Source organism: Ornithorhynchus anatinus, chromosome 21 (genome assembly GCF_004115215.2).
Source record: "Ornithorhynchus anatinus isolate Pmale09 chromosome 21, mOrnAna1.pri.v4, whole genome shotgun sequence".
Lineage (NCBI taxonomy): Eukaryota > Metazoa > Chordata > Mammalia > Monotremata > Ornithorhynchidae > Ornithorhynchus > Ornithorhynchus anatinus.
The window spans coordinates 5,120,212-5,146,115 of record NC_041748.1 but is presented as its reverse complement, the minus strand read 5'-3'; the positions used below and the strand labels follow the sequence as shown (position 1 = coordinate 5,146,115).

The window sequence follows — 25,904 nt, the reverse complement described above, 5'->3', positions numbered from 1 at the left end:
CCCGTGGTGAAGGTTCATCCCCTTGATTCTATTTATTGCTGTTGGTTTTGTCTGTCTCCCCCATTTAGACCGTAAGCCCGTCAAAGGGCAGGGACTGTCTCTATCTGTTACCGATTTGTCCATTCCAAGCGCTTAGTACAGTGCTCTGCACATAGTAAACGCTCAATAAATACTATTGAATGAATGAATGAAGTCTACATTTGACCTCTGGCCCTTCTGGGTGAATTATCATTCTTTAGGGGACACCGTTGACAGGTATGTGTTTTTCAGTAGTGGCGATGGCTTGCATGGAGCTATCCGCACTCTCCCAGTTTCTCGGTGAGGGGCCAAAAGCATATTTCGAGAGGGGGATTGGTTGGTTAAGGATTCAGTCTGGGGGTCTGTAACAGTTTTATTTCTCAGCATCAGCAGTACACAGAACTCACTGTGCTCACAACAGGTGAATATACCACTGTTGAGACACAAAAACTGAACAACATAATGGAAATCAGGAGGAGTTCAAATTGTCAGTGTCAGCTGTAGGGTGAAAGAGTAGAAAAATGAAAATATATAGGATTCCCAAGCCAGATACCTCTATCATTTCAGCCTAAACCTTCTCCGGCGGAGAAGGAAGTGCGGGAGTTAGAGGGTTTTTGGTAAAGGGAGATTTTGAAAAGTCTATCTTTTCCCTAGTTCTCCAACTTCAGTGCACGGCGTGGATTAAAAATAGCCTGCCGGCTAACCCCGGCTGCATGAGGAATTGCTAGCACAAAAGTCTTCCGCGTCCCGAGTCTTTTGGGAAATTGAATTCTCAGGGTTTTTCTGTTAGGCGGGCCTAGGCGAGACCCGCCGAGACCCCTTTCTCTCTCTGCCTTTGTCCGCTTTGTCGACTGCCCCTTCACGACAACTGGAAGAAACGAATGGCATTCACTGTTTACAAATGCCTCTGTTGATCTTTCATATTTCTGTGTCCGACGGGCAGTGGAAAAACTTTCTCTTTCTCTCCGACCCCTAGCCCTCACTGGGGTGCAAAAATAGACTTAGGAGACAGGGTGGCTCAGAGACTCGTTAAAGGGCTAACTGGACGTCTACATCCGGATCACTGGGTCACATCCAGAAAGCCCTCGGAGTGGTTAGGACCAGGTCTTCTGTTCAGGAGAGAATGTGTCTGGCCCCTAGCAGGTGGGAGATTTGGACAAAGATCATTTTCCCAAACTGGGTGTATGGTTGTTATGGCCAAAAATACCAGCCTGGGAATCAGAGGACCTGAGTTCTAGTTCCTGCTCTGATGCTTTTTTTAAAAAAATGATGTTTGTTCAGCGCTTATTATGTGCCAGGCGCTGTACTAAGCACTGGGATAGATACAAGGTTATCAGGTTGATCATAGTCCCTGTCCCACACGGGGCTCACAGTCTTAATCCCCATTTTACAGATGAGGGAACTGAGGCCCAGAGGGGTAAAGTGACTTGTGCTTGGCACATAGTAAGCGCTTAACAAATACTATAATTATTATTATTATTACTTGTCCAAGGTCACACAGCAGACAGTTGGAGGAGCTGGGATTAGAACCCTGATCTTCTGACTCGTTGCTTCACATTTGCCTGTTGTGAGACCTTGGGCTTCTCTGTGCCTCAGTTTCCTCATCTATAAAATGGGGAGTCCCTCCTACTTATACTGCGAACTCTCTGTGGGACAGAGACGTCTGACTGATTAATCTTGCATATACCCCAGCGTTTAGTACAGTGCAGGATGCACAGTAAATAATTTACAAATATAATTATGATTATAATTACTGTTCTTATTATCCTTAGCACCCAAAAAGTTTTGAATAACAATAATAATGATAATAATCATGATGGTATTTGCTAAGCGCTTACTATGTGCCAAGCACAGTTCTAAGCCCTGGCGTAGATACAAGGTAATTAGGTTGTCCCACGTGGGGCTCACAGTCTTCATCCCCATTTGACAGATGAGGTAACTGAGGTCCAGAGAAGAAAGTGACTGACCCAAAGTCACCCAGCTGACAAGTGGAGGAGCTGGGATTAGAACCCACGACCTCTGACTCCCAAGCCCGGGCTCTTTCCACTAAGCCATGCCGCTTAAAAGTTGAGTATCAATCTGGTCCCTGCTTTATTCACCGTTATAGCTTCAGGGAGTGAAATTCATTTATTCATTCAATCGTATTTGTTGAGCCTTTACTGTGTGCAGAGAACTGTATTAAGCGCTTGGAAAGTGCTATTCGGCAACAGATAGAGACAATCCCTACCCGACAATGGGCTCACAGTTTAGAAGAAACTGCCCTACCTTCTGCTCTAACGGAGGCCCCGAGGCAGGACGGCCTAGCAGGTAGAAGATAGAGCTAAGAGTGAGAAGGCCTGGGTTCTAATCCCGACTCTGCCACTTGCCTACTCTGTGACCTTAGACAAGTTACTTAACATCTCTCGGCCTCAGTTTCCTCACCTGTAAACTGGGAATATGCTACCTGTTGGATCTCCCTCTTAGACTGTGGTCCCTGTGTGCGTCAGGGACCGTATCTGATCTGAGAATGTATGATCTTTTGTCTAGCCTAGTGCTTGGCACAGAGTAAGCATTTAATAAATACCAGCATGATCATTATTTTGAGGTATCCATTACGACATCCAACCGGGCTCCTGGGAACACCACAGTTTTGCTCACTGAGGATAAAATTCGCTCTAGCTGCCCAGCTGAGAAATTCTTTTAAAAAAAAATTCTTCGGCAAAATGAAGCATCAGCATTTCCCTTTCTCCCTGGACAACTTTTCCAGGGGAAAAAGGTCCCGTAGACAAGAGCTTTCCATCAGACTCTTTTTTTCCGCTCTTCACTGTGAGCACTCACTTGGAAATAGGACCATCGACAGTATCGCTACCGGGTTAGGTGCGCCAGCTATCCAGCCCAGGTTCTGTCTGAAGCCATCTTGCAAAGCATTATCCTGATTATTATTATATCATTATTATTAGTAGTAGTAGTCTTGGCATTAGTATTTGTTAAATGCTTACTATTTTCCAGGCACTGTACTAAGCACTGGGGTAGACACAAGTTAATCAGGTTAATCAGTCCCTGTCCCACATGGGATTCACAGTCTTCATCCCCATTTTACAAATGAGGGAATTGAGGCCTAGAGAAGTGAAATGACTTCCCCAAGGTCACTCAACGGACAAATGGCGGAGCCGGCATCAGAATCCAGGTCCTTCTGACACCCAGGCCCGAGCTCTATCCACTAGTCAGGCTGCTTCTCTAAGCATGATGTTAGCTAGAAAGGAACTGAGAGAGTGTTGATGTCTCAGTGAAAATCACCACCGTACTGCAAAACGACTTAAGCCCTTCTCCCGCAGGATGTAAGATATGCTTTTTCCCTCTTGACTATAATGTATTTATTTATTTGAATGCCTTTCTCCCTCTCTGGACTATAAGTTCCCTCTGGACAGGGATTGTGTCTATGAGCTCTATTGTACCATCCTCTCCGAAACGCTTAGTACCGTGCTCTATGCAGAGGGCGTGCTCGATAGATACTATTGAGAAGTGCTCAATAAATACTGTTGATTGATTAGTGACCCTGTCTGAGCAATATTTACCGAAATTGCAGGGGGCCAGAAAAGGTGCCCTACATGCATTCATTCATTCAATCGTATTTATTGAGCGCTTACTGTGTGCAAAGCACTGTACTAAGCGCTTGGGAGAGTACAATGCAACAACAGACACATTCCCTGCCCAAAATGAGCTCCCAGTTTAGAGGGGGAGACAGACATTGATATAAATGAGCAAAGTATTCAAGAAGGCAAGTGAACCGCTCTCAAAGACCCTCATCCTTATAAATGCAGCTCCCTACTGGCAGCGAGCCCTTTATTTCAACGGGCTTCTCTACATTATCATCATCAGTGGTATTTACTGAGTGCTTACTGTGCGCAGAGCACGGCACTAAGCCCTTGGGAGAGTACAACAGTTAGCAGACACTTCCCCTGCCCACAACAAGCTTACAATCTATATGCCCTCAAACTTCAAAATAGTAAGTAAGCTGTTTCTCAGTCTCCTTTTTAGACTTCTTCTCACCTTTCAACTCTGGGTTTCCCTAAAAGTTTGATTCAAGCTTTTTGAACGCTCATTAAGGACTATTGATTGGCTGATGGATTGGTTCAGGACCTTCAGAACAGATAGTGCTGTGGGGCTGAGGCGGGGGGGACGAATATCACGTCCTTAAGGGGGTACAGTTCCAAGTGCACTGATGATAGATTTGCCAGGAAAGGCCTCTGGGAGGAGATGTGAATTCAATAAGGCTTTGAAGGTGATGGAGAACGGTGGTCTAACGGGTTCAGAGGTGGGGGGAGTTCCAGGTCAGAGGGAGGACATGACCAAGGGGTTGGCGGGGAGATAGATGGGACTGAGGTACGGTGAGTAGGTGGGGAGAGAACGTTAAAATTAAAGGGATGAAACCCCTAACTCTTAGAAACGAATCAAATGCCATGGGTCTGATTTTCTGCCTCCACTGAAGGGAGTTTACTGGGATGCTTTCAAACCCCTTCTTATTCTTGGCTTTCCTCCAGAAGAGGGGAAGAAAAGTGACTTATACTATTTGCAGTACTGCTGGAATTCACAATAGATCTGGAAAAAGTATAGAGAAGGGCATGCCTGTGGGATTAGAAATTGAAAGGGTTAGCACTTTCAATCTTGAAAGAGATGGGAGAGAGAGGACATGATTGAAATGTATAAAATCTTGAAAAACATGGACAGGGAAAATACACTGAAACTCAAGGGGGGTAAATTCAAGCTAAATGTAGATATGGACGTGGGTTCTAATCCCTACTCTGCCACTGGTCAGCTGTGTGGCTTTGGGTGAGTCTATGGCTTTTCTATGGCTCAGTTACCCTATCTGTAAAATGGGGATTAAGACTGTGAGCCCCACGTGGCTTAGCACTTAGAACAGTGCCTTGCACACAGTCAGTGCTTAACAACTGCCATTATTATTATTTTTATGGTAAATATATAGAATGAACTATCCATGACCTAATGGAGAGAGCACGCGTCTGGGAATCAGAGGACCTGCATTCTAATCCAGCTTTGTCAATTGCTTGCTGTGTGATCTTGGGCAAGTCACAATTTCTCTGTGCCTCACTTCCTCAACTATAAAATGGGGATTCAACACATGTTCTCCCTCCTACTTAGACTATGAGGCCATGCGGGACAGGGGCTGTGTCCCACCTAATTAACCGGGACCTACCCCAGCATTCAAAGCAGTGTTTATCACATACTAAGGGTTTAACAAATACCTTAAAAAAAAAAAGAATGAAGCCAACTGCAACAAATCCATCTGCTCTTCAGCTTCCAAACCAAGCTCAAATTTCACTGGTGTGACCTCCAACCACTCTGCATTTGGAGAGGCGGATCAAATAATAATCAAATAATCAGTGGTATTTTCTGAGTTCCTGCTGTGTGCAGACCACTGTACTAAGTGCTTGGGAAAGCACGCTGCAACCGTATGGTACTCTCCCAAGTGGTTAGTACAGTGCTTCGTGCGTAGTCAGACTGTGTCCTACCTGATTAGCTTGTATCTCCTCCATCTCTTAGTACATTGCCTGGCATATAGTAAGCCCTTAACAAATGCCATTACAAAAAATAAAAATAAGCTGTCTTAACCCAAAGAATGCCCAAAATCCAAAGCTCAAACCCAGCTATAATCATAATAATTGTGATAGTTGTTAACGGTGCACGAAGTGCCGAGCTTTTCATTAAGTGCTGGGTTAGAGACAGTAAAATACAAGATGACTGGACATGGTCCCTGTCCCACATAAGGTTCACATTCAGTGGGGAAGAGAACAGATATTGAATCTCCATTTTAGAAATGAAGAAACTGAGGGACAGAGAAGTTGAATGACTTGCCCGGGGTCACAAAAGGCCAGGGACAGAGCCAGGATTAAAACTCGGATTCTTTGGACCTCAGGCCCGGGGTTCTAAATTGGAATGTGAAATGCATTTCTCCTATTGTCCCTAAGATGTGCCACCCCAAATCATGTTGGCAAAATCAGTGCTGGAATTTCTACATTTCAGAGGAGCAATTTTACACTTTAGAGAAGCAGTTTTGCTTAGTGGTTAAAGCACAGGTCTGGGAGTCTGAGGACCTGAGTTCTAATCCTGACTCTGTCCCTTGTCTGTCATCTGACTTTAGACAAAGTCGCTTAATTTCTCTGCGCTTCAGTTACCTCATCTGTAAAATGAGGATTAAGACTGTGAGCCTCTTATGGGACATGAACTGCTTCCAAGCTGATTAGCTTGTATCTACCCCAGAGCTTAGTTCGGTGCCTGGCACAGAGTAAGCTCTTGTCAAATACCATAAAAAAAACAATTTTTTTTCCTGAGGAATTTTGCTTTTGCACATCCAACTTCATGTTGAATGAGGAAATGAATGAATGAACACTCCTCAGCCAGAGAGAACATTTCCTTTAGAATTAGGGGGGGAGGCTATTTTCTGAAGGATCTTGGTAAATCCAGGATTGGACATCCAGAGCACACTCACTTTATTTTTGAGAGGACCAAGAAAAGGGAAAAATGGATCGAGAACCAATTAGTTTAAGAGACAAAGAGTATAGAAGAAGGCCCGGGGGGTAGTGAGCTACTGTAATATCTACCCTTGTTTGATTATTTATTTGAACGCACACCTTACGATCAGGAAGATCTTCAGAGTGCCCCACGTTTTCCATTCATTCTGAGAAAGAGATGCCTCTTACATTGGATACTGAGTTGGTGGAGCTGATTAAGAATATAGACAATTGCCAAGGATTTTTCTTCAGGTTTGGGAAGAATAATAATGATGGTAATTGTTAAGCGCTTACTATGTGCCAAGCACTGTTTTAAGTGCTGGGGTAGATGCCAGCTAATCAGGTTGCCCCAGGTGGTGCTCACAGTTTCAATCCCCATTTTACAGATGAGGTAACACAGAGAGGTTAAGTGACTTATCCAAAGTCACACAGCTGATAAATGGTGGAGCTGGGATTAGAACCCATGACCTCTGAGTCCCAAGCCAGGGCTCTTTCCACTGAGCCAAGCTGCTTCTCTGTTTCTTCTCTGTCAATAGCCTCCCCAGATGTAAATATTTCTTCCTTTTTTTTCAGTCACCTGCCTTAAATCAGATAACCTTAATAAAGGGACTGAATCCTGAGGCGGTGAAATGGGACAGTCACTGCCAATGTAATTACACTAGACAAGAAAGTGTCAGTGTAAGCTTGTCGTGGGCAGGGAATGTGTCTGTTTACTGTTCTATTGTACTCTCTCAAGCGCTTAGTACAGTGCTCTGCACACAGTACACAATCAATAAATATGCTCTGCACACAGTACACAATCAATAAATACATTTGAATGAATAAATGAATGAATGAATGAGTTGGGACTTCACAGGAAATAGGTCAGTTGAAAACTGGACTGTTTTTAGTAAAACCTCTCTCCCCCTCTAGTGTGTAAGCTCATTGAGGGCAGGGAATGTGTCTGTTTATTGTTCTATTGTACTCTCCCAAGGGCTTAGCACAGCGCTTGGAACACAGTAAGCGCTCAATAAATGCGACTGACTGAATAAAACTGGATGATTTGGCACAGAGATTCAACCAAATGGCAGCCATTTCATTCACTCCATCAATCAAAGCCAGTTGCAATCTGGTTTTCTTTCCAGTTTCGGGAAGATGGGTGAATTGGAAATGGGGGTGCCTCATATATAGTAGGGAGCCTAAGGCTCGGAAGAAGCCATCTGTCACTGACTCTTGAGTTCTGGTCCAAAAGGAGCAAAGCTAAGGAGTTCAGGAACGAAAATAGTCAGTCAGTCAGTCACTCGTATTTACTGAGTGCTTACCATGTGCAGAGCACTGTACTCAGTGCTTGGGGGTGTACGATAAGCAATATAACAGACATATTCCCTGCCCACAATGAGTTCGGACTCAAGGAGACTGCTACTGTGAAATGTAAAGTTTTCTATTATATAAGTGGTGTCCTGTAAGCACATCTTACGTGTCAAGCATTGAACTAAGCACTGGGGCAGATACAATAAAATCAGATTGGGCACAATCTTTGTACCACCTGGGGTTCACAGTCTAAGGATGAGAAGAGATACTTCAGCCTCATTTTCCAAGTGAGTTAATTGAAGCACAGAGCAGTTAAGTGACCTGCCCATTTTGTAACTAACCATTTTGTAGTCAACGATCAATCCAAGATATAGGTCTAGGGAACATTTGGACTTTTCTAGGTTTTCAGTGTCTAAACTTTGGTCCTGAGTTGTGAGAAAAGGCCTTTTCCCTCAAAGACATAGAACGCGACAGTTTTCCCTGGCACGGAACTCATAGGAGACCGCAGGCCTGAAGGCAAGCACCCAAAGTCTCTCAAGAATGCCGACACCAAGCCGCGTGTGAGGGGCCCCTAGTCCAAAGGATTCAGAGAAAGACAGCCAGACTCCCTTGCCCTTTTCTCCTGATGTTTTTCAACCCACGCGTGGATCCTAAAATGGCACCTCTTCCCCTTTGTGGCATGCATCCATCAGAGAACCCTGCTTCACTTCCTTTCTTGAAAAGAACAGCGCAGCTTGTGAGCTGGGCTAGTTTCTTTTTTGCTCCAAAGCTGCCTCTTTGGTTCCTATTCTGGTAACATTCTGCTCGGTGCGGAGCGCCCTTCTGGGCCCAGAAGATCGATTCACAGACAGAGGCTCCTCTTCAGGGGCGTGTGGAATCCTCTTTGATGAAAATAAATCCATTAGGTTTTCTATGGACCCTTTTCTTTCTTAGACTTGGATAGATATTTTCAGCCCCTCTCTCGGACACTTTTAGAGAAGAGAGATGGGAGGGAGAAACTTGGCAGCCCGGGGAGACCGGAATGGAAACGGGAACAGAGCTTCCTGAGGAGTATTAGCGTCGTTGTTCCCCTCTGTGTCAGCGCACACCTTTCACTTCAGAAAGGTTCTCCCCAGGGGTGTGAGGAGTCACTGCTTCTCAGGGGTCTTGAATATTCCAGTTTATCCCCCTTAGTCCCCCACTTGGCAGAGTCTAGTAACCCCTTTTGGCCTAGCGGAAAGAGCCCGGGCCTGGGAGTTAGAGGACCTGGGATCTAACTCCAGCTCCACCATTTACCCGCTGTGTGAAATGATAATAATAGCGTTTGTTCAGTGCACTGTGCTAAGCACTGGGGGAGATAAAAGATAATCAGGTCAGATGCAGTCCCTGTGCCATGCAGTCCTCATAGGAGGAAGAACAGGTATTTAATCCCCATTTTATGGATGAGAAAATGAAGGGTCAGGGCAGTTGAATGACTTGTTTAAGGTCACACAACTGGCAAAGGGCAGAGCTGGGATTAGAACCCAGGTCCTTTGACTCCCAAGCCCGTATTTTTTCTAATAATAATAATTATTATTATAATAGCTATGGTATTTGTTAAGACCTTATTATGTGCAAGCACTCTTGTAAGCACTGGGGGAGATACAAGGTGAATAGGTTGGACACAGTCCCTGTCCCATATAGGACTCACAGTCTCAATCCCCATTTTACAGATGAGGGAAATGAGGCCCAGAGAAGTGAAGTGACTTTCCCAAGGTCACACAGCAGACAAGTGACATAGCTGGGATTAAGTCACTGCTTCCCCATGCTGTCCTCCCTTCCACTTTGCCTGTGAGGCCCCCGTAGGGGGGGAACTGTGTCTGGCCTGATTATCTTATTCTCACTCCAGTGCTCAGTATAATGCTTGGCAGATAGTACGTGCTTACCACAATAATTACTATTATTATTATTATTATTATTATTATTATTTAACCTCACACAGGAAACTTAAAGATATGTCCAGAGTCAGGTTCTATGCACAGGGACTGTGTCTGACCTGATTATCTTATATCCACTCCAGTGCTCAGGATATTGCTTTTTACATAGTAAGGACTTACTATTATTATTATTGCCATGATTTAGCAACACACAAAAACCTCACAGAGATGCCCACAGCCAGGTTCAGAGGGTCAGAGAGAGCAGGCCACCTCCAGGAGCTAAGACCGGGGAGTGAGGTTGGCCGCAGTTAAAAATTTGACCAGGATGATTCTGGAATTTGTTAAAGTGTTTACTTAGGAGGATTGTGCTAAGCTTTGAGGTAGACACATAATGATGGGGTCAGATCCAGTTCCTTTCCCACATAAGACCAGTAGTCTAAGGAGGAGAGAGAACAGGCGTGAGAAGCAGCATGACCTTGTGGATAGAGCAGGGTCCTGGGATTCAAACGCGCCGGGGTTCTAACCCTGGCTCCGCCACTTGTCTACTTTGCGATCTTGAGGAAGTCATTTTACTTCTCTGTGCCTCAGCTACCTCATCTGTAAAATGGGGATTAAGACCGTGAGCCCCACGTGGGACATGGACTATGTTCAACCAGATTAGCTTTTATCTACCCCAGTGCTAAGTACAGTGTCTGACATGTAGTAAATGGTTAAGAAATACAATAAAACAACAACGGTATTGAACTACAAGTTATTATACAGATGAAGAAAATGAAGCACAGAGAAACCCAGTGTCACAGAGCAGGCAGATGGCGGATTTGGGGTCTCCCGACTCCCCTCATGGTATTTTCACTAGACCACACTGGAGTCAGTCAGTCAGTCAGTCGTATTTATGAGTGCTTACGGTGTGTATAGCACAGTACTCACCTCTTGGAAAAGTAGAACATAATAAAACAGACACATTCCCTGCCCAAAGTGACCTTACAGTCTAGAGGGGGAGACAGACATTAATATAAATAACTGAAATTAGGGGAATGTACCTAAGTGCCGTGGGGCTGGGAGGAGGTATGAATAAAGGGAGCAAGTCAGGAGGAGAGTCAAAGAAAAGGAAAAGAAGGCTTAGTCAGGGTAGGCCTCTTGGAGGAGATGGACCTTCAGTAAAGCTTTGAGGATGAGAGACAAGTAATTGTGTGTTAGATATGAAGAGGGAGGGCATTCCAAGCCAGAAGCAGGAAGTGAGAGAGAGGTTGATGGCGAGATAGACAAGATCGAGGTACAATGAGGTACAGATTGGCAATAGAGGAGTGAAGTGGGCTGGGTTGTAGAAGGAGAGTAAAGAGGTGAGGTAGGAGGGGGCAAGGGGATTGCATCCTTGGGGTGTCCACTCTCCCTGCTGCCTCTGTGAATGAGGATCTGGGAGGGAAATGGCAGTAGAGCAAGGTGAGATGGGGGCCTAGATAAAGCTTCTAAGCTCGGGATTTAGGGTGGATGCTGAATGATGACATTACTCCTATCAGACCACCGGACCATCACTTCCCAGGTAGAGGGGGAAGTCAGTCAGTCAGTCAGTCAGTCAGTCAGTAGTATTTACTGAGTGCTTACTGTGTGCAGAGCACTGTACTAAATGCTTGGGAGAGTACGATATAACAGTATTACAAACACATTCCCTGCCCACAATGACTTAGTTGTCCTAAAGAGGGGGCAACTTTCTTTTCCATTCATTCAGTCATGTTTATTGAGTGCTTAAGTTGTGCAGAACACTGTACTAAGATCTTGGGAGAGTACAATTCCCCTTTTCAGGGCAGCCGAAGGTCCGTAAACGGCTCAGGCTGAGCGTGGGCCGGGACCAGGGCTATAACACTCTGTCAAATGGGCACATTGAGAGCTGGGCATCGGGTGACTGGCAGAGGCGAGGTGCCAGGATTCAACCTTCACTTTCTATTGCCCCTCAGGACTCCTATCTCTGGATCAGTCAGCGGGTGAGGGCCAGGACCCGGGGGACATAGGCGAAATCAGACTCCCAGTTCCAAACCCCAAGTGGAAAATCCCTAATTAACTATCTTCGATTCCCAATTTCCAATTTTGTTAATAACAGCATCCTGTGCTCATCATGTCTCTTTTGCAGGGAGGCTCAAAACTCACCTGAAAGCTTTATTTCATTAGCCCTAAAACATCTTGTGGATACAGATCCTGGGATGACTTTAGGACGGAAGATGGGATGTTCGGAAGAGGGTGCGTCCACGGAGTCGCTATAGGCCGGGAACAACTCAAAGGCATTTGAAGAAGAAAAATGTCCTCCTGGAGGAGGACCGGTGGTGGGAATTTGCATCCTTCCATTAAGACAAGAAGCCGCAGTTTGGTGGTGTCAAGCCATCGACCCACAACCCTTCAGGTGAGGGCTGTGTGTAATAATAATAATTGTGGTATTTGTCAAGCGCTCACTATGGGCTAGGCACTGTACTAAGAGGCTAGGCACTAGTTGGGGTGGATTCAAGGAAATCAGGTTAGACACAGTCCCTATCTCCTAAGGGGCTCACAGTCTCAATTCCCATTTTACAGATGAAGTAACTGAGATCCAGAGAAATGAAGTGAGTTGCCCAAGGTCACACAGCAGACAAGTGGCAGAGCCGGGATTAGAACCCATGACCTTCTGACTCCCAGGCCCGTGCTCTATCCACTGAGCCATGCTGAGTCTGGGTGACACCCAGGTGCAGCTGGGCAAGGGGTGGGAAGTCTCACAGCTTCCGTGTCAAACCTCTCTACCGACTCTATGGATCTGCCTGGCATACTTTCGCTCAGTCTACCGGCCTGTCACTCCACTGGAGGTTTGTTCTAGGCTGGGAGGGAGGGTGGCCAGTCATTTGTACTTATTGAGCGCTTACTGTGTGCAGAGCACCGTTCTAAGTGCTTGGGAGAGCACAATATAACAGTAAACAGACACATTCCCCGCCCACACCAAGCTTACGGCCTAGAGGGAGAGACGGACAGTAATAGAAATAAATAAATTACGGACGTAGACGTAAGTGCTGTGGGGGCCAAGTGGAAAGAGCAGCTGACCGGCGGTCAGGATATGTGTCTGCTCTGCCTCTGACGTGCCGACCTTGGCTAGATGTCCGAGCTTCAGTTTCCTCATCTGTAGAATAAGGATAAGATCCTTGGTCTCCCTACTGCCTGTGAGCCCTGTGTGGCTCCCGAACGGTGTCCGATTGGATCGTCTCGTATCCGCCCCAGTGCTTAGCGCAGGGTTTGGATTGTCAAGAAATGCTTCATAAAGAGCAGAATAAAAATAGCAGTGATAATGCCAGATGTGGAAACAATCTATGTAGGGGTGAAATGAGTCTCTTAGAAACTGAAAGCAAGTTTGAGGCAGACCCGAGTCTAGCGCACTAGACCTGGATTTCTATTCCCATTCCACGTTCATTCCGTTCCCAATCTGATGACGAAGATGAAAATCATAATGATGACGATAATGTTATTCGCGAAATGCTTACAATATGCCAAACTCTGAGGTAGATACAAGATAACCAGTTCAGAGTTATTCCCAGACCCACAGTCTATAGGGTAGCGAGACTAGGCATTGAATTCCCATTTTACAGTTGAGGAAACAGACAAGATAATTTAAATCACGCAGGTCACACAGTAGGCGGGTGGTGAAACTGGGATCATGAACCCACGTCCTCTGACTCCCTGGACTTTGCTCTTTACAGTAGGTCACAATAGACACAATCCCTGCCCTCAGGGAGCTTACAGTCTTAACCAGGGGAGACGGTCACTAAATTGCAGAAAGAGAGAAGCGCCCGGAGTTTAAAGGTATGTTCATAAGTGTTCCCGCAGGGAGTACCCAAGTAATTAGGGTGAAAATGAGGAAGTGTTGAAGTGGCTGTAAGGGATGTGGAAATGAGAGTGAACCAGGGAAGGCCTCCAGGAAGAGATGTGATTTCCCCTTCGTCAAAGGGGAGAGCAGCGGTCTGCCAGATGTGAAGGGGAAGGGAATGCCAGACAGGAAGGAGGGTGGGATCGGGAGATGGACAGTGAGGGGGACTAGAGGGAGACGTTCTTTGGCTCAGTTTCCCTTTTCTAGCTTTATCCATCCTATCTTTACTTGCCTCCTGGGATAACTCTTTCCTTCGATATGTCTGTGATTTCCTTCATAACAGTTTCCTTCATCTCTGTACTCTGACCTACCAAGCGTTGGTCTAACTGCTTTACTTGTTCTCAGATTTTTTTAAAAATAATATTTGTTAAGTGCTTACTATGTGCTAGGCACTGTATTCAGCTCTGGCATAGATAAAAGCTAATAATGATGATGGTATTTAAGGGCTTACTATGTGCGAGGCACTTTAATAAGCTCTGGGATAGATACAAACTGATCAGGTTGGACACAGTCCCTGTCCCACATAATAATAATAATGTTGGTATTTGTTAAGCGCTTACTATGTGCCGAGCACTGTTCTAAGCGCTGGGGTAGACGCAGGGGAATCAGGTTGTCCCACGTGGGGCTCACAGTCTTAATCCACATTTTACAGATGAGGGAACTGAGGCACAGAGAAGTTAAGTGACTTGCCCACAGTCACACAGCTGACAAGTGGCCGAGCTGGGATTCGAACTCATGAGCCCTGACTCCAAAGCCCGTGCTCTTTCCAATGAGCCACGCTGCTTCTCTAAGATAAGGAATTGTCCCCGAAGCTCTCTCCTGCTCACGGTCTTTGCCGGGCCAGGCTTTCCTCAGATCTGCATCCCAAAGCGGGGTCATCCTCAAACCGGCCAACCTGATCAAACCCCTCAGCCTCTCCTCTCTCCCTCTCCCCCACTCGGGATTCGGCCACACATCCTCCGTGTTCTCCTCTCCGCGTTTCCCTCTAGTCAGCCCGGCCCCAAGCTGGACTCCAGAGCTCTCTTCCTGGCCACAGACAGGCCGGACCCTCCGGGATGGGGGAGCGAGGCGGACCACCGGCCCGGTGGGCCCCCCGAAACCGCTCCCCGCCCCCGTCCCCCTCACCCCCAACCCAGGCAGAAGGGCAGTGTCCTCACCCACGATCATGTGATTGCAGACGTCACAGAAAGTGGGCTTCTTGAAGACGTGGTCTTGGAACGCGTGCACTTTGGCGCCTTCCGGCTGCACGTGGACCCTGGCCGGGGTGGTCCCCCGGCCCTCCGGGTCTGGGAATCGGCCGCCGCCGCCCCTCGCTTCGGGCAGCAGGCCCATCTGCAGCCGCACGTCGTGGTTCGTCCTCTGGAAGAAGTTGTCGGCGCTTTTACTCCGTAAACTTTTGGTCTTGAAAGAAAGTGATCGTTTTAGTTTCTGTAGCTGGAATGCAATGACAGAACAATCACTCTTACTACGATGCAGGTTCTGGCCTTAGCGCGGGTCGGGGAGGTGGTTGACTACGCCCTCTTTTTTAAGCTCCCGGTGAGCAGGGAGTGTGTCTATCTGTCCTTATGTTGTACTCTTCCAAGCGCTTAGTACAGTGCTCTGCATTCGGTAAGTGCTCAGTGGAAAGAGCACGGACTTGGGAGTCAGAGGTCATGGGTTCGGAACCCGCCTCTGCCACTTGTCAGCTGGGTGACTGTGGGCAAGTCACTTCACTTCTCTGTGCCTCAGTTCCCTCATCTGTATAATGGGGATTAAGACCGTGAGCCTCACGTGGGACAACCTGATTACCCTGTGTCTTCCCCAGTGCTTAGAACAGTGCTCTGCACATAGTAAGCGCTTAACAAATACCAACATTATCATTACCACTGAATGAATGAATTTTCCTCAACTCCCTTCTGCGTTCCCTTCTGCTATCGCGTGGCCTAGTTAGACATTGAACAGTAATAGTGGAAAGAGCACTGGTCTGGTAGTCAGAGGACCTGGGTTCTAATCCAGGCTCTGACAGTTGCTTACTGTGGGACCTTGAGCAAGTCATTTAACTTATCTCTTCTTCAGTTTCCTCATCTGCAAAATGGGGACCCCATCACCTTCCTCCCTCCTACTTTAGACTGTGTGCCTCGTGTAGGACAGAGACTATGTCCAACCTGATTAACTTTTATCTTCTCCAGATGATGCGTAGTAGGCTCTTAACAAATTCCATAATAATAATAACAATAATAATAATAACAATAACTTAGCCTTGTGGAAAGAACCCGGGCCTGGGAATTAGAGAACCGGGTTCTAATTCCGCTCCACCACGAGTCTGCTGTTTGAACTTGGCCAAATTACTTCACTTCTCTGTCCCTCATCTGTAAAATGGGGATTAAGACTGTGAGCTCTATGTGGGACAGGGAATGTGCCCAACCTGATTAGCTTGTATATATCCCAGAGTTTAGTACAGTGCCTAGCACATAGTAAACACTTAACAATTACTTAAAAAAATAACATTGACATCACTGCCCTCTTTTCTTTGACTCTGGTTGGCTGGATTTCTCCTCTGAAGTGGCACCTTCTGGACTGTGAAACCTTGGGCAAATCACTTAAGTACTTAATACAGTGCTCTGCCCATAATAAGCACTCAGTAAATACCATTGATTGATTAACCTTTCAGTTCCTCAGTTTCCTCAGCCATAAAGTGGGGACAAGACCTGCCTCCCCCTGCTTCACAGAAATGCTGGGAAGACAGAAAGTCAACCTATGTGAAAGCGCTTTGGGTAAATAAAACCCTACAAATCTATCAGGCTGCTAATGATTACTAGAGGCAAAAGCATCAGCAAGCCAGAGAATCAATTAATCAATCAATCAATCAAAATAATTTATTGATCCCTTGTTCTGGGCAGAACAGTGCACTACTCGCTTGGGAGAGTCCAATGGAAAAAGTAAAATCATGCTTTTGCTCTCCCGTTTCCCCACTGCTTTGGGAAGCAGCATGGCCTAGTGGATAGAGCCTGGTCCCGGGAGTCAGAGGACCTGGGTTCTAATCCCAGCTCCGCCCCACGTCGGCTGTGTGATCTTGGGCAAGTCACTTCACTTCTCTGGGCCTCAGTTACCTCATCTGCAAAATAGGATTAAGACTGAGCCCCATGTGGGACAGCAACTGTGTCCAACCTTGTACCTGCCCTGGCGCTTAGTACAGTGCCTGCAACATAGGAAATGCTTAACAAATGCCATTCAGAAAAAGTGGCTGCTTTATATTTCCCATTCTGCCTTTCACTGGCTTGCCGACGGCTTCATCTCTTCTCCATCAGAGGTCCCTGCGTCCCCTCCTCGGGCCTTAGCTAGGATTCCTTTGTGTGAATTTCAATTAATTTCATTAATGTCACTTAAAATTCCATCTACCTCCACATCCAAAGGAAACTCATCACTGGATTTAAAGAAAGGAAACTCATCACTGGCTTAAAGCACTCAATCCCCTTGCCCCCCACCCCCCAGCTCACCTCACTACTCTCCTACTACAAACCAGCCCTCACACTTCACTCCTCTAATGCCAATCTTCTCGCTGTACTTGGTCCTCTTGCCCGGTTCCTGCCTCTAGCTTGGAATACCCTCCCTCCTCATATCTGACAATTACTCTCCCTGCTCTTCAAAGCTTTACTGAAGACACATCTCCTCCAAGAAGCCCTCCCTGACTAAGTCCTCCTTTTATTTTCTTCAACTCCCTTCTGTGTTATCCTGATTCCTCCCTCTATTCATCCCCATTCCCAGGCCCACAGCACTTCTATTCATATGTGTAATTTATTTATATTAATATCCATCTCTCCCTCTGGCTCACTGTGGGCAGGGGATGTGTCTATTGTATTGTTACATTGTATACTCTCCCAAGCGCTTAGTACAGTGCTCTGTCCCAATAAGTGCTTAATAAATACGATTATTTATTAAGGACTGAATGACTGATCGCATCCTCCCATTCACCATCTTTTTTATGAGTCCAAAAACGGAGAAAGCCATGATGGAGTCCTCTGGCAATCCTGCACATAGTAAGCACTCAATAAATCACATAGATTGACCTTTCGGGGCCTCAGTTTCCTCATTCATAAAATGAGGATAAGACCTGCCTCTCCCTGCTTCACAGAAATCCTGGGAAGACAGAATGAGTCAACTGATGGGAAAGCGCTTTGGGTTCGATGACTTTTCTGGGCTAGGAGAAAGGCGACGGACAGTTCAGGAGTGCCCGGGAGTCAAACGGAGACTCCGTCGTCCACCCGTAGCCTGTCTGCTGCCCCATTTATTCATAAAGACCAGAATTCCCCCCAACTCCAGGACCGTACAGCCCCCCGGTTGCCCTGGCAACCTCAGCTGCCCCACGTGGTTCACGTAAATAGGACTCAGAACCGACCCCAGCTTGGGTGAATGTGAGATTCGGGGGACCACTTTGATCACCCCCTGAAAAAAAAACACCACGCCCATTAGGGTCCTTCATCTTCCTTCATCAACCGGGGAGCTCAGCAAACAGCGACCCTGATTGCTTATTCGAGTGGCTTTTATGACAATTTATCCCAGAATGCAGAAATCAGACCTAATCAGTGCACTATAACAGAGAATAACAGCCCTGAGAGATGACTGAATTGGCATTCATTATTGATCTACGGTGGAACATGAAGCTAATTAAATAGCATGTGCTAGTTTATTCCTGCCACGAGGAAAAGAAACTGTTCTGCCAGAAGAGATCGACTTGATGCATTAGCTCGGCTTTAGATCTATCCACGTTGACCGATAGAGGATTCGGTGCGGGCATAGATCAGCTGTCCTGGAACTGGGCTCAATGACCCCTCCTCCAGCACATGGCTCCGAATAGCTCAAAGTGCTCCAAGGGTCTAAAACAGAAATCTCCTCTTTCCTCCTCAATTCCTTCCTCCTCCATCTTTCCCATCTCTGCCAATATCATCAATCAGTCGATGCTATTAATCCAGTGCATTCTGTGTGCAGAGCACTGTACTGAGCATTTGTGAGAGTTTAGTACAACTTTAGTACAAGTTCCCTGCCCACAATGAGTTGATAGTCTAAGGGGAGTAGGGGGGCACTCTCTTTCCCAGGAGCTTGTCGCTGTAAACTCACTGTGGGCTGGGAGTGTGTTTACCCACTCTGTTATTTTGTACTCTTCCAAGCGCTTAGCATAGTGCTCTGCACCTGATTGACTGATTGATTTTGGTATGATCATAATAATAACAATAATGGCATTTGTGCTTACTATGTGTCAAGCCCTGTTCTAAGTGGCGGGTAGATACAAGGTAATCAGATTGGCCCACGTGGGGCTCGCAGTCATGCTCCCCATTTTCCAGCTGAGGTAACTGAGGCACAGAGAAGTCAAGTGGCTTGTCCAAAGTCACAAATCAGACAAGTGGAGGAATCGGCATTAGAACCCAAGACCTCTGACACCCAAGCCCGGGATCTTTCCACTAAGCCACGCCTCGACTCTTCATTGCTAAATAATTCTTGGATCTGCCTCCTCCTCCCAGCCAAATAGTACTCAGTTCAAGCTCTCTTCAGATCAAGATTAGTTCACTGTTTTGGCCTCCTGGATGGGCTCCCAGCTTCCAGCCTCTCTCCCATTTAGTCTGAACTCCATTGTGTTGCTTGTAGTGTCATCCAGCACCCATCTTTCCACTTATTTATTTATTTAACCGGGTATTTGATAAGCACTTTCTGCGCGCCAGGCCTATACTAAGCACTGGGGTAGCTACAAGCTCATCAGATTGGACACAGCCCGTGTGCCGCACGGGGCTCTCGGTCTTAAGCCCCATTTTAAAGATGAGGTAACTGAGGCTCAGAGACGTTACCAAAGTCACACAGAAGACAAGTGGAGGAGCCAGGATTAGAACCCAGGTCCTTCTGACTCCCAGGTCCGGGCTCTACCCTCTAGACCGCGCTGCTTCAAACATCTCCAATAGATACACGATCCTTAGCAGTGGTTTTACGGGTCTTTAGCAGCTCTCCCCATCTTACTTATCCACCTCTTTATTGACTTATTTTAAAAATCAAATTTGTTAAGCACTTCCGTGTGTGCCATACTAGGCCCCGGGTAGATATAAGATAATCAGATTGGTCACAAACCCTGTCCCACTTGGGGCTCACAGTCTAAGTAGGAAGGAGAACACATGTCGAATCCCCGTTCTGCAGATGAGGGAACTGAGGTAGAGAAAAGTGAAGTGACTTGCCCAAGGTTACACAGCAGATGAGTGGAGGAGCCGGGATCAGAACCCGGGGCTCTTTCCATTAAGCCGAGCTGCTTCCCATGGCTTTACCTCTCGCTTCCGAGCTCCCACGTTTCACTCCTCCCAACATCACCTCCTAAACTTCCCTCAGTCTTGACTCTCCTGCTGCCGGCTCTTTTCTCTCACCGTTTCTCCTGGCTTAAATACTCTTTTCCCCATCACAGCCTTCCTAAAACCCTCCCTTTTCCAGGAAAACATCCCTTATGAATTCTCAGCAGCCCAAAGAGTTACAACTGAATAGGCAACCTCAGCAGTTTTGTTTTTAATATATATTCAGTTTGCATTACTACTTTCTTTATCCTTGTTTCTCCTCCTGCTACTTATCAGGGTCCTTGATAAGCACTTACTGCTTATCAGTAAGTAATAATGTATAATATTTTATTTATACATGCTATTCGACTTTCCGTCTCCCCCGTTATAGCATGAATTCTTGAGGGCAGGAAATGTGTGTTTGACTCTGCTGTACTCTCTCAAGAGTTTAAAGACAACCTCTGCACTCAGGAAACGCTGTTGATCGATTGAAGACTTGTCTTTACCGGCAGAACATCTGAACATTAGACCATGACCATTGCCGTTAGTGGGTCAGACCAGTAGCCCATCCAGCTGAGAATTATCGGATAGAATTCAATCAGATTTAATTTCTATGGAAGCAGCGTGGGCTAGTGGATAGAGCACGGGCCTGGAAGCCAGATGGACCTAAGTTCAAATCCTGCCTCCACCGCTTGTCCGCCGTGTGACCTTGGGCAAGTCACTTCGGTACTCTGTGCCTCAGTTCCCTCATCTGTAAAATGATGGTTGAGAGTGAGCCCCATGAGGGACATGGACTGGGTCCAACCTGATTAGCTCGTATCTACCCCAGCATTTATCTGCACAGTGCCTGGTGCAGAGTAAGCGCTTAAAAAATACCACAGATACAACAGCAAAAAAGACTTGATTGTGCTCTGGGCTGGTGGTGGTTGTGTTGGTGCTGATAGTTGTGCTTGATTCCTAAAACTAAAGAGCCACTCTGCCCAATGCCCTAATGCAGTTATATTTACCAATGCTGCTGTCTTGTGTATTGTTTTATGTCCTCATCATTTCTTCTTTCCTTGTGTGTCTGTTTCTGGTCCACCCTCTCCCCTTTATTTTTAGATTGTGTCCACCCTTGGGGCCAGGGATCACGTCAGGTTCTCATGCCTCTGTTTTATTTCCAGCTCTTAGTACAGTGTGCTTACTTGGCACGCAGCAAGCTCTCAATAAGTACAATCGGTTGATCGATCACTTTGTTAATTGCTTACTCTGGGTCAAGCACTTTACTAAGTACTGGGTAGATACAAGTTAGTATTTAGCATGGTTTTCATCATGGACCAATTAATCAATTGTAATTATTAAGCACTTGCTCTACCTAGAGTAGTGTACAGAACACATGGGAAAGTACAATAAAAAAATCAGTCCAGTTGAGAGGAGGAGGAGGAAAAGAGGAACAGAAGGAGGAGGAAGAGGAGGAGAAATAGAAGGAGGAACAACAAAGGAGGAGATACACGAGAAGGAGAGATAGGAGGAGGAGGAAGAGAAGGAGGAGGAGGAAGAGGAGCAGGAGAAAGAGGAAGAGGAGAAGGAAGAAGAGGAGGACAAAGATGGAGAAGAAAGAGGAGAAGGAGGAGGAAGAGAGGAGTAGGAATTGGAGGAGGAGAAGGAGAAAAAGGAGGAGGAAGAAGGAGACCAGGAGAAAGAAAGAGAAAGAAAAGGAAGAGAAAGAAGGGGGAAGAACAGGAGGAGGAGGAAAAGGAGGAGGAGAAGGAGGAGGAAGAGGGAGAGAAGGAGGAGGAGGTGAAGGAAGAGGAGGAGGGACAGGAGCAAGAGGAAGAGGAGGAGGAGGAATAGGAGGAGGAGGAGAAGAAAGAGGAAGAGGAGGAACAGAAGAGTAGGAACAGGAGAAGGAGGAGGAATGGGAGGAAAGGAGGAGCAGGAAGGTCTGAGGGCCTGAACAAGTTAATAACTGAGTTTTTGTCTCCTGGACAATGCAGGTTGGCTGTACTTCCTCATCCCTCTAGCCCGGGTAACCTTGTAGTCAAGCTGTGTTCTCCTGGTGATCAAATTCACGTAGATGCTCAAATTCACGTCTCGGCTCAGGAGTCGGAGGAGCTGGATTCTAATCCTGGCTCTGCCACTTCCCTGCTGTGTGCTGTTGGGCAAGTCACTGAACCTCTCTGTGCCTCAGTTACCTCATCTGTAAAATGGGGATTAAGACTGTGGGCCACATGTGGGACCAGGACGGTGTCTGAGCCTATTAGCTGTATCTACGTCAGTGCTTAGTACAGTGCCTGACACATACTAGGTGCCTACAAGTACCATTAAAAAAAAGTTAAGACTGTGAGCTCCTTGTGGGACATAGACTGTGTCCAGCCTGATTAGTTTGTATCTACCCCAGCGCTTAGCACAGTGCCTGACACATAGTAAGTGCTTAACAAATATCCTAAAACTATGTATATGATATAGAATTTGTAGATACTTGAATAAGTGTCGTGGGGCTGAGGGTGGGGCCAATACCAAATGCCTCAAATCACAGATCCAGATGCATGGACAACGCAGAAGGGAGAGGGAGCCAGGGAAAAGAGGGCTTAATTGGGGAAATCCTCTAAACCTCTGCTGCTGCTTCTCGAAGAATTTATCATTATTGTATTTGTTAAGCGCTTACTTTATTTGAGGCCTGGGAAACGGGCTTCCATTGGAATATTACCAGCTATAGAGGTATTAAACGATATGTCTTTGGCCCCTGGTATCATAGCCTCTCAGATTAGGTTTGTCAGTTAGACCTCTTTCCAGGCTGAATGAATATCAGCACGGCAAAGTACAGCAGGATCGCGTTAATCTGAGCTGTGGTTAAAACTCCATCTGGGTTCTCCCCTGACCTGTTCGCTCTTTCTGTTTAGAAACAAGATGAGGGAGGGCGGGTATCATTTGCCAAATGGATAACAGAGTTTTCTGACTTCTTTCCAGATGGCCTTAAAAAACCAACTAGAAGTTAGATTGAACTTAATGAGAACAGACTACTGGGGCTTAAAATAGCAGCTGAGTCGAAGCATTGAAAGTCGCGTCGATGTAGATTTTTTTTTATGGTATTTGTTAAGCACTTACTACGTGCCAGTCACTATACTAAGCGCCGGGATAGATACAAGCTAATCAGGTTGGACATAGTCCCTGTCCCACATGGGGCTCACAGTCTTAATCCCCATTTTGCCGATGAGGTAATCGAGGCACAGAGAAGGAAGGGACTTGCCCAAGATCACAGACAGCAGACAAGTGGTTGAACTCAGATTAGAACCCAGGTCCTCAGTCTCTCCGACCCTCTCTTTCCACTAGATCACATTGCTTCTCAGAGACTTTGTCTTAAATCAGACAAAGTCCTTGTCCCCCATGGGGTTCATGGTCTGGGGGGGGGGGGGAAGAGCAGTTATTTAGTCCCCATTTTCCAGATAAGGAAACTGAGGCACAGAGAAGTTCAGTGACTTGTCCAAAGTCACACAGTAGACAAGTAAGTGGTGGAGCTGGGATAAGAACCCAAGTCTCCCTTGTCAGTCATCTACAGAAACTAAGGGGAAAAATAACCCAAGAGGGCAAAAATGGATGTGGTGGTGGCTGAGGGTTGAATGAGTAATAGTAATAATTGTAGTATTAAGCACTTACTACATGCCAGGAACTGTTCTAAACGCTGGGGTAGGTAGAAGATAGTCAGGTTGGACACAGTTCATGTCCCACTTGGGGGTCATAGTCTTAATCTCCATTTTCCAGATGAGGGAACTGAGGCATAGAAAAGTTAAGTGACATGCCCGAGGTCACACAGCAGACAAGTGGAGGAGGTGGGACTAGAACCCAGGTCCATCTGACTCCCAGGCACCTGTTCTATCCCCTACTTCCCACTGCTTCTCCAGCTGAAGTGTTTAGTACAGTGCTCTGCAACCGGGAGGCGCTTCCTAAATACCACCGATGGCCCGACTGTGATGGTGGAAGCGGTGGTTTTGGATCAGGAAAGCAGAAGGAAGAGTGAAAGAGAATTTCAAGGAAAGTGAGGAAATAGCAAATTCGGAAGAAAGTGTCCCCAGCCCTGCCTTTGATTGCTGCCCTCAGCTGATTTTTCCCGCTTAGGTTGGCACCCGAACTGGGTCCGTGGAAGGACCTGTTTGCCAAAGGAAAAATCTGCCTTCAGGGGATTCTAGGATGGAGATGACAGGTTTGGATGGGGACCGTGGAGCAATAAGGTCTAGTGGTTAGAGCACAGGTCCTGGAGTCAGCTGACCTGGGTTCTAATCCCCACTCCTCCAGTTGTGTGACCCTGAGCAAGTCACTTGACTTCCTGGGGCCTCAGTTCCCTCAGCTGTCAGATGGGGATTCACGCTACAGAAGCAGTGTAATCTAATGGATAGAGCACAGGTCTGGGAGTCAGAAGGATCCGGCTTCTATTCGCGGCTCCACCTCCTGTCTGCTGAGTGATTTTGGGCAAGTCACTTTACTTCTCTGTGCCTCACTTCTCTCATCTGGAAAAACTGAAGATTAGCGTGGTGAGCCCAATGTGGGATAGGGACTGTATCCAACCTGTTTGACTTGTATCTACCCCCTTAGTACAGTGCCTCGTGCATAGTAAGCGCTTAACAAATACCACAATTATCATCGTTATTATTATTAATAGTTGCTCTCCTTTCATGATAATAATAATAGTAATAATGTTGGTATTTGTTAAGCGCTTACTATGTGCAGAGCACTGTTTTCTAAGTGCTGGGGTAGATACAGGGTAATCGGGTTGTCCCACGAGAGGCTCACAGTCTTCATCCCCATTTTCCAGATGAGGGGACTGAGGCACAGAGAAGTGAAGTGACTTGCCCACAGTCACACAGCTGACAAGTGGCAGAGTCGCGATTCAAACTCATGACCTCTGACTCCCAAGCCTGGGCTGGAAAGAGCCACGCTGCTTCTCTAATCTTTCATCTTAGATTGTGAGCCCCATTTGGGACAGGGACCGTGCCTGGCTGGATCATCTTGCATCTACCTCAGTGCTTGGCACAGAGTAAGTGCTTAACCACAGCTATTATTACTAAGGGTGGATGGGAACCGACCCCAGATGGGTGATTTCCCCAGGCAGGAAGTGGTGGCTGCCCATGGAGAGGTCATTGAGTTTTAGAGGAGGCTGAAGTCTTGGTACAGCACTCTGCAGACTGTAAGGGCTCAGTAAATTGATTGACTGACTGGCTGGGTGGGAGTTTGGCCAAACCACCGGTGGGCTTGTGCTCTGAGAATAGTGAATGAGCATTCTCCAAACTGTTCTGAATTTAGTTTTAGCTGATGGCCCAGGTCTGTATTCCCAGGTCAGCAAGTCTGCAAAACGGGAAATTCCATTTTCCATTCTAAACCATCGGCTTTAAAGCCCTCAGTCCCCTTGTCAACCTCCTACCTCACCTCGCTACTCTCCTACTACAACCCAGCCCGCACACTTTGCTCCTCTAATACCAACCTACCTCCCTACTGACCTCTGGCCCACGTCCTGCCTCTGGCCTGGAATGCTCTCCCTCCTCATATCTGACAGAAAATTACCCTCCCAACTTTCAAAACCTTACTGAAGGTGCATCTCCTCTAAGAGGCCTTCCCTGACTAAGGCTTCCTTTCCTTTTCTCCCACTCCCTTCTGCATCAACCTGATTTGCTCCGTTTAGTCAGCCCTGCCTCAGCCCCACAGCACTTATATAAATATCCCTACTTTATTTGTATATGATGATGCCTGTCTCCCCTCTAGACTTGCTCAATGTGAGCAGTGAATGTGTTCTCTTCTAATTGTTATACTGCACCCTCCCAAACTCTTAGTTCAGTGCCTTGTACACAGTTAGTGCTCAATAAATATGATCGACTGATGGATTGATTGTCACTAACAACAACTTCTGTTCCAAAAAGCCACCCCTCTTGATGTCATCATCATCAAATCCTCACTTTCTGCACACCCTTTCAACCAATCAATCGATGGGATTTATTGAGCACCTGCTGTGTGCGGAGCACTGTACGTTTATTCATTCATTCAATCATATTTATTGAGCATTTGCTAT

At 46.5% G+C, this 25,904-nt stretch overlaps 1 protein-coding gene across 1 annotated transcript in view; it reads right to left on the bottom strand.

Moving 5' to 3' along the window:
* Positions 1-25,904, bottom strand: part of STAC (SH3 and cysteine rich domain) — a 94,957-nt gene that overhangs the window by 44,932 nt on the left and 24,121 nt on the right. The window contains exon 2 of the mRNA XM_029049310.2: positions 14,744-15,020. Within this exon, the coding sequence (XP_028905143.1) occupies positions 14,744-15,020 (277 nt within the window). The remainder of the gene's footprint in view (positions 1-14,743; positions 15,021-25,904) is intronic.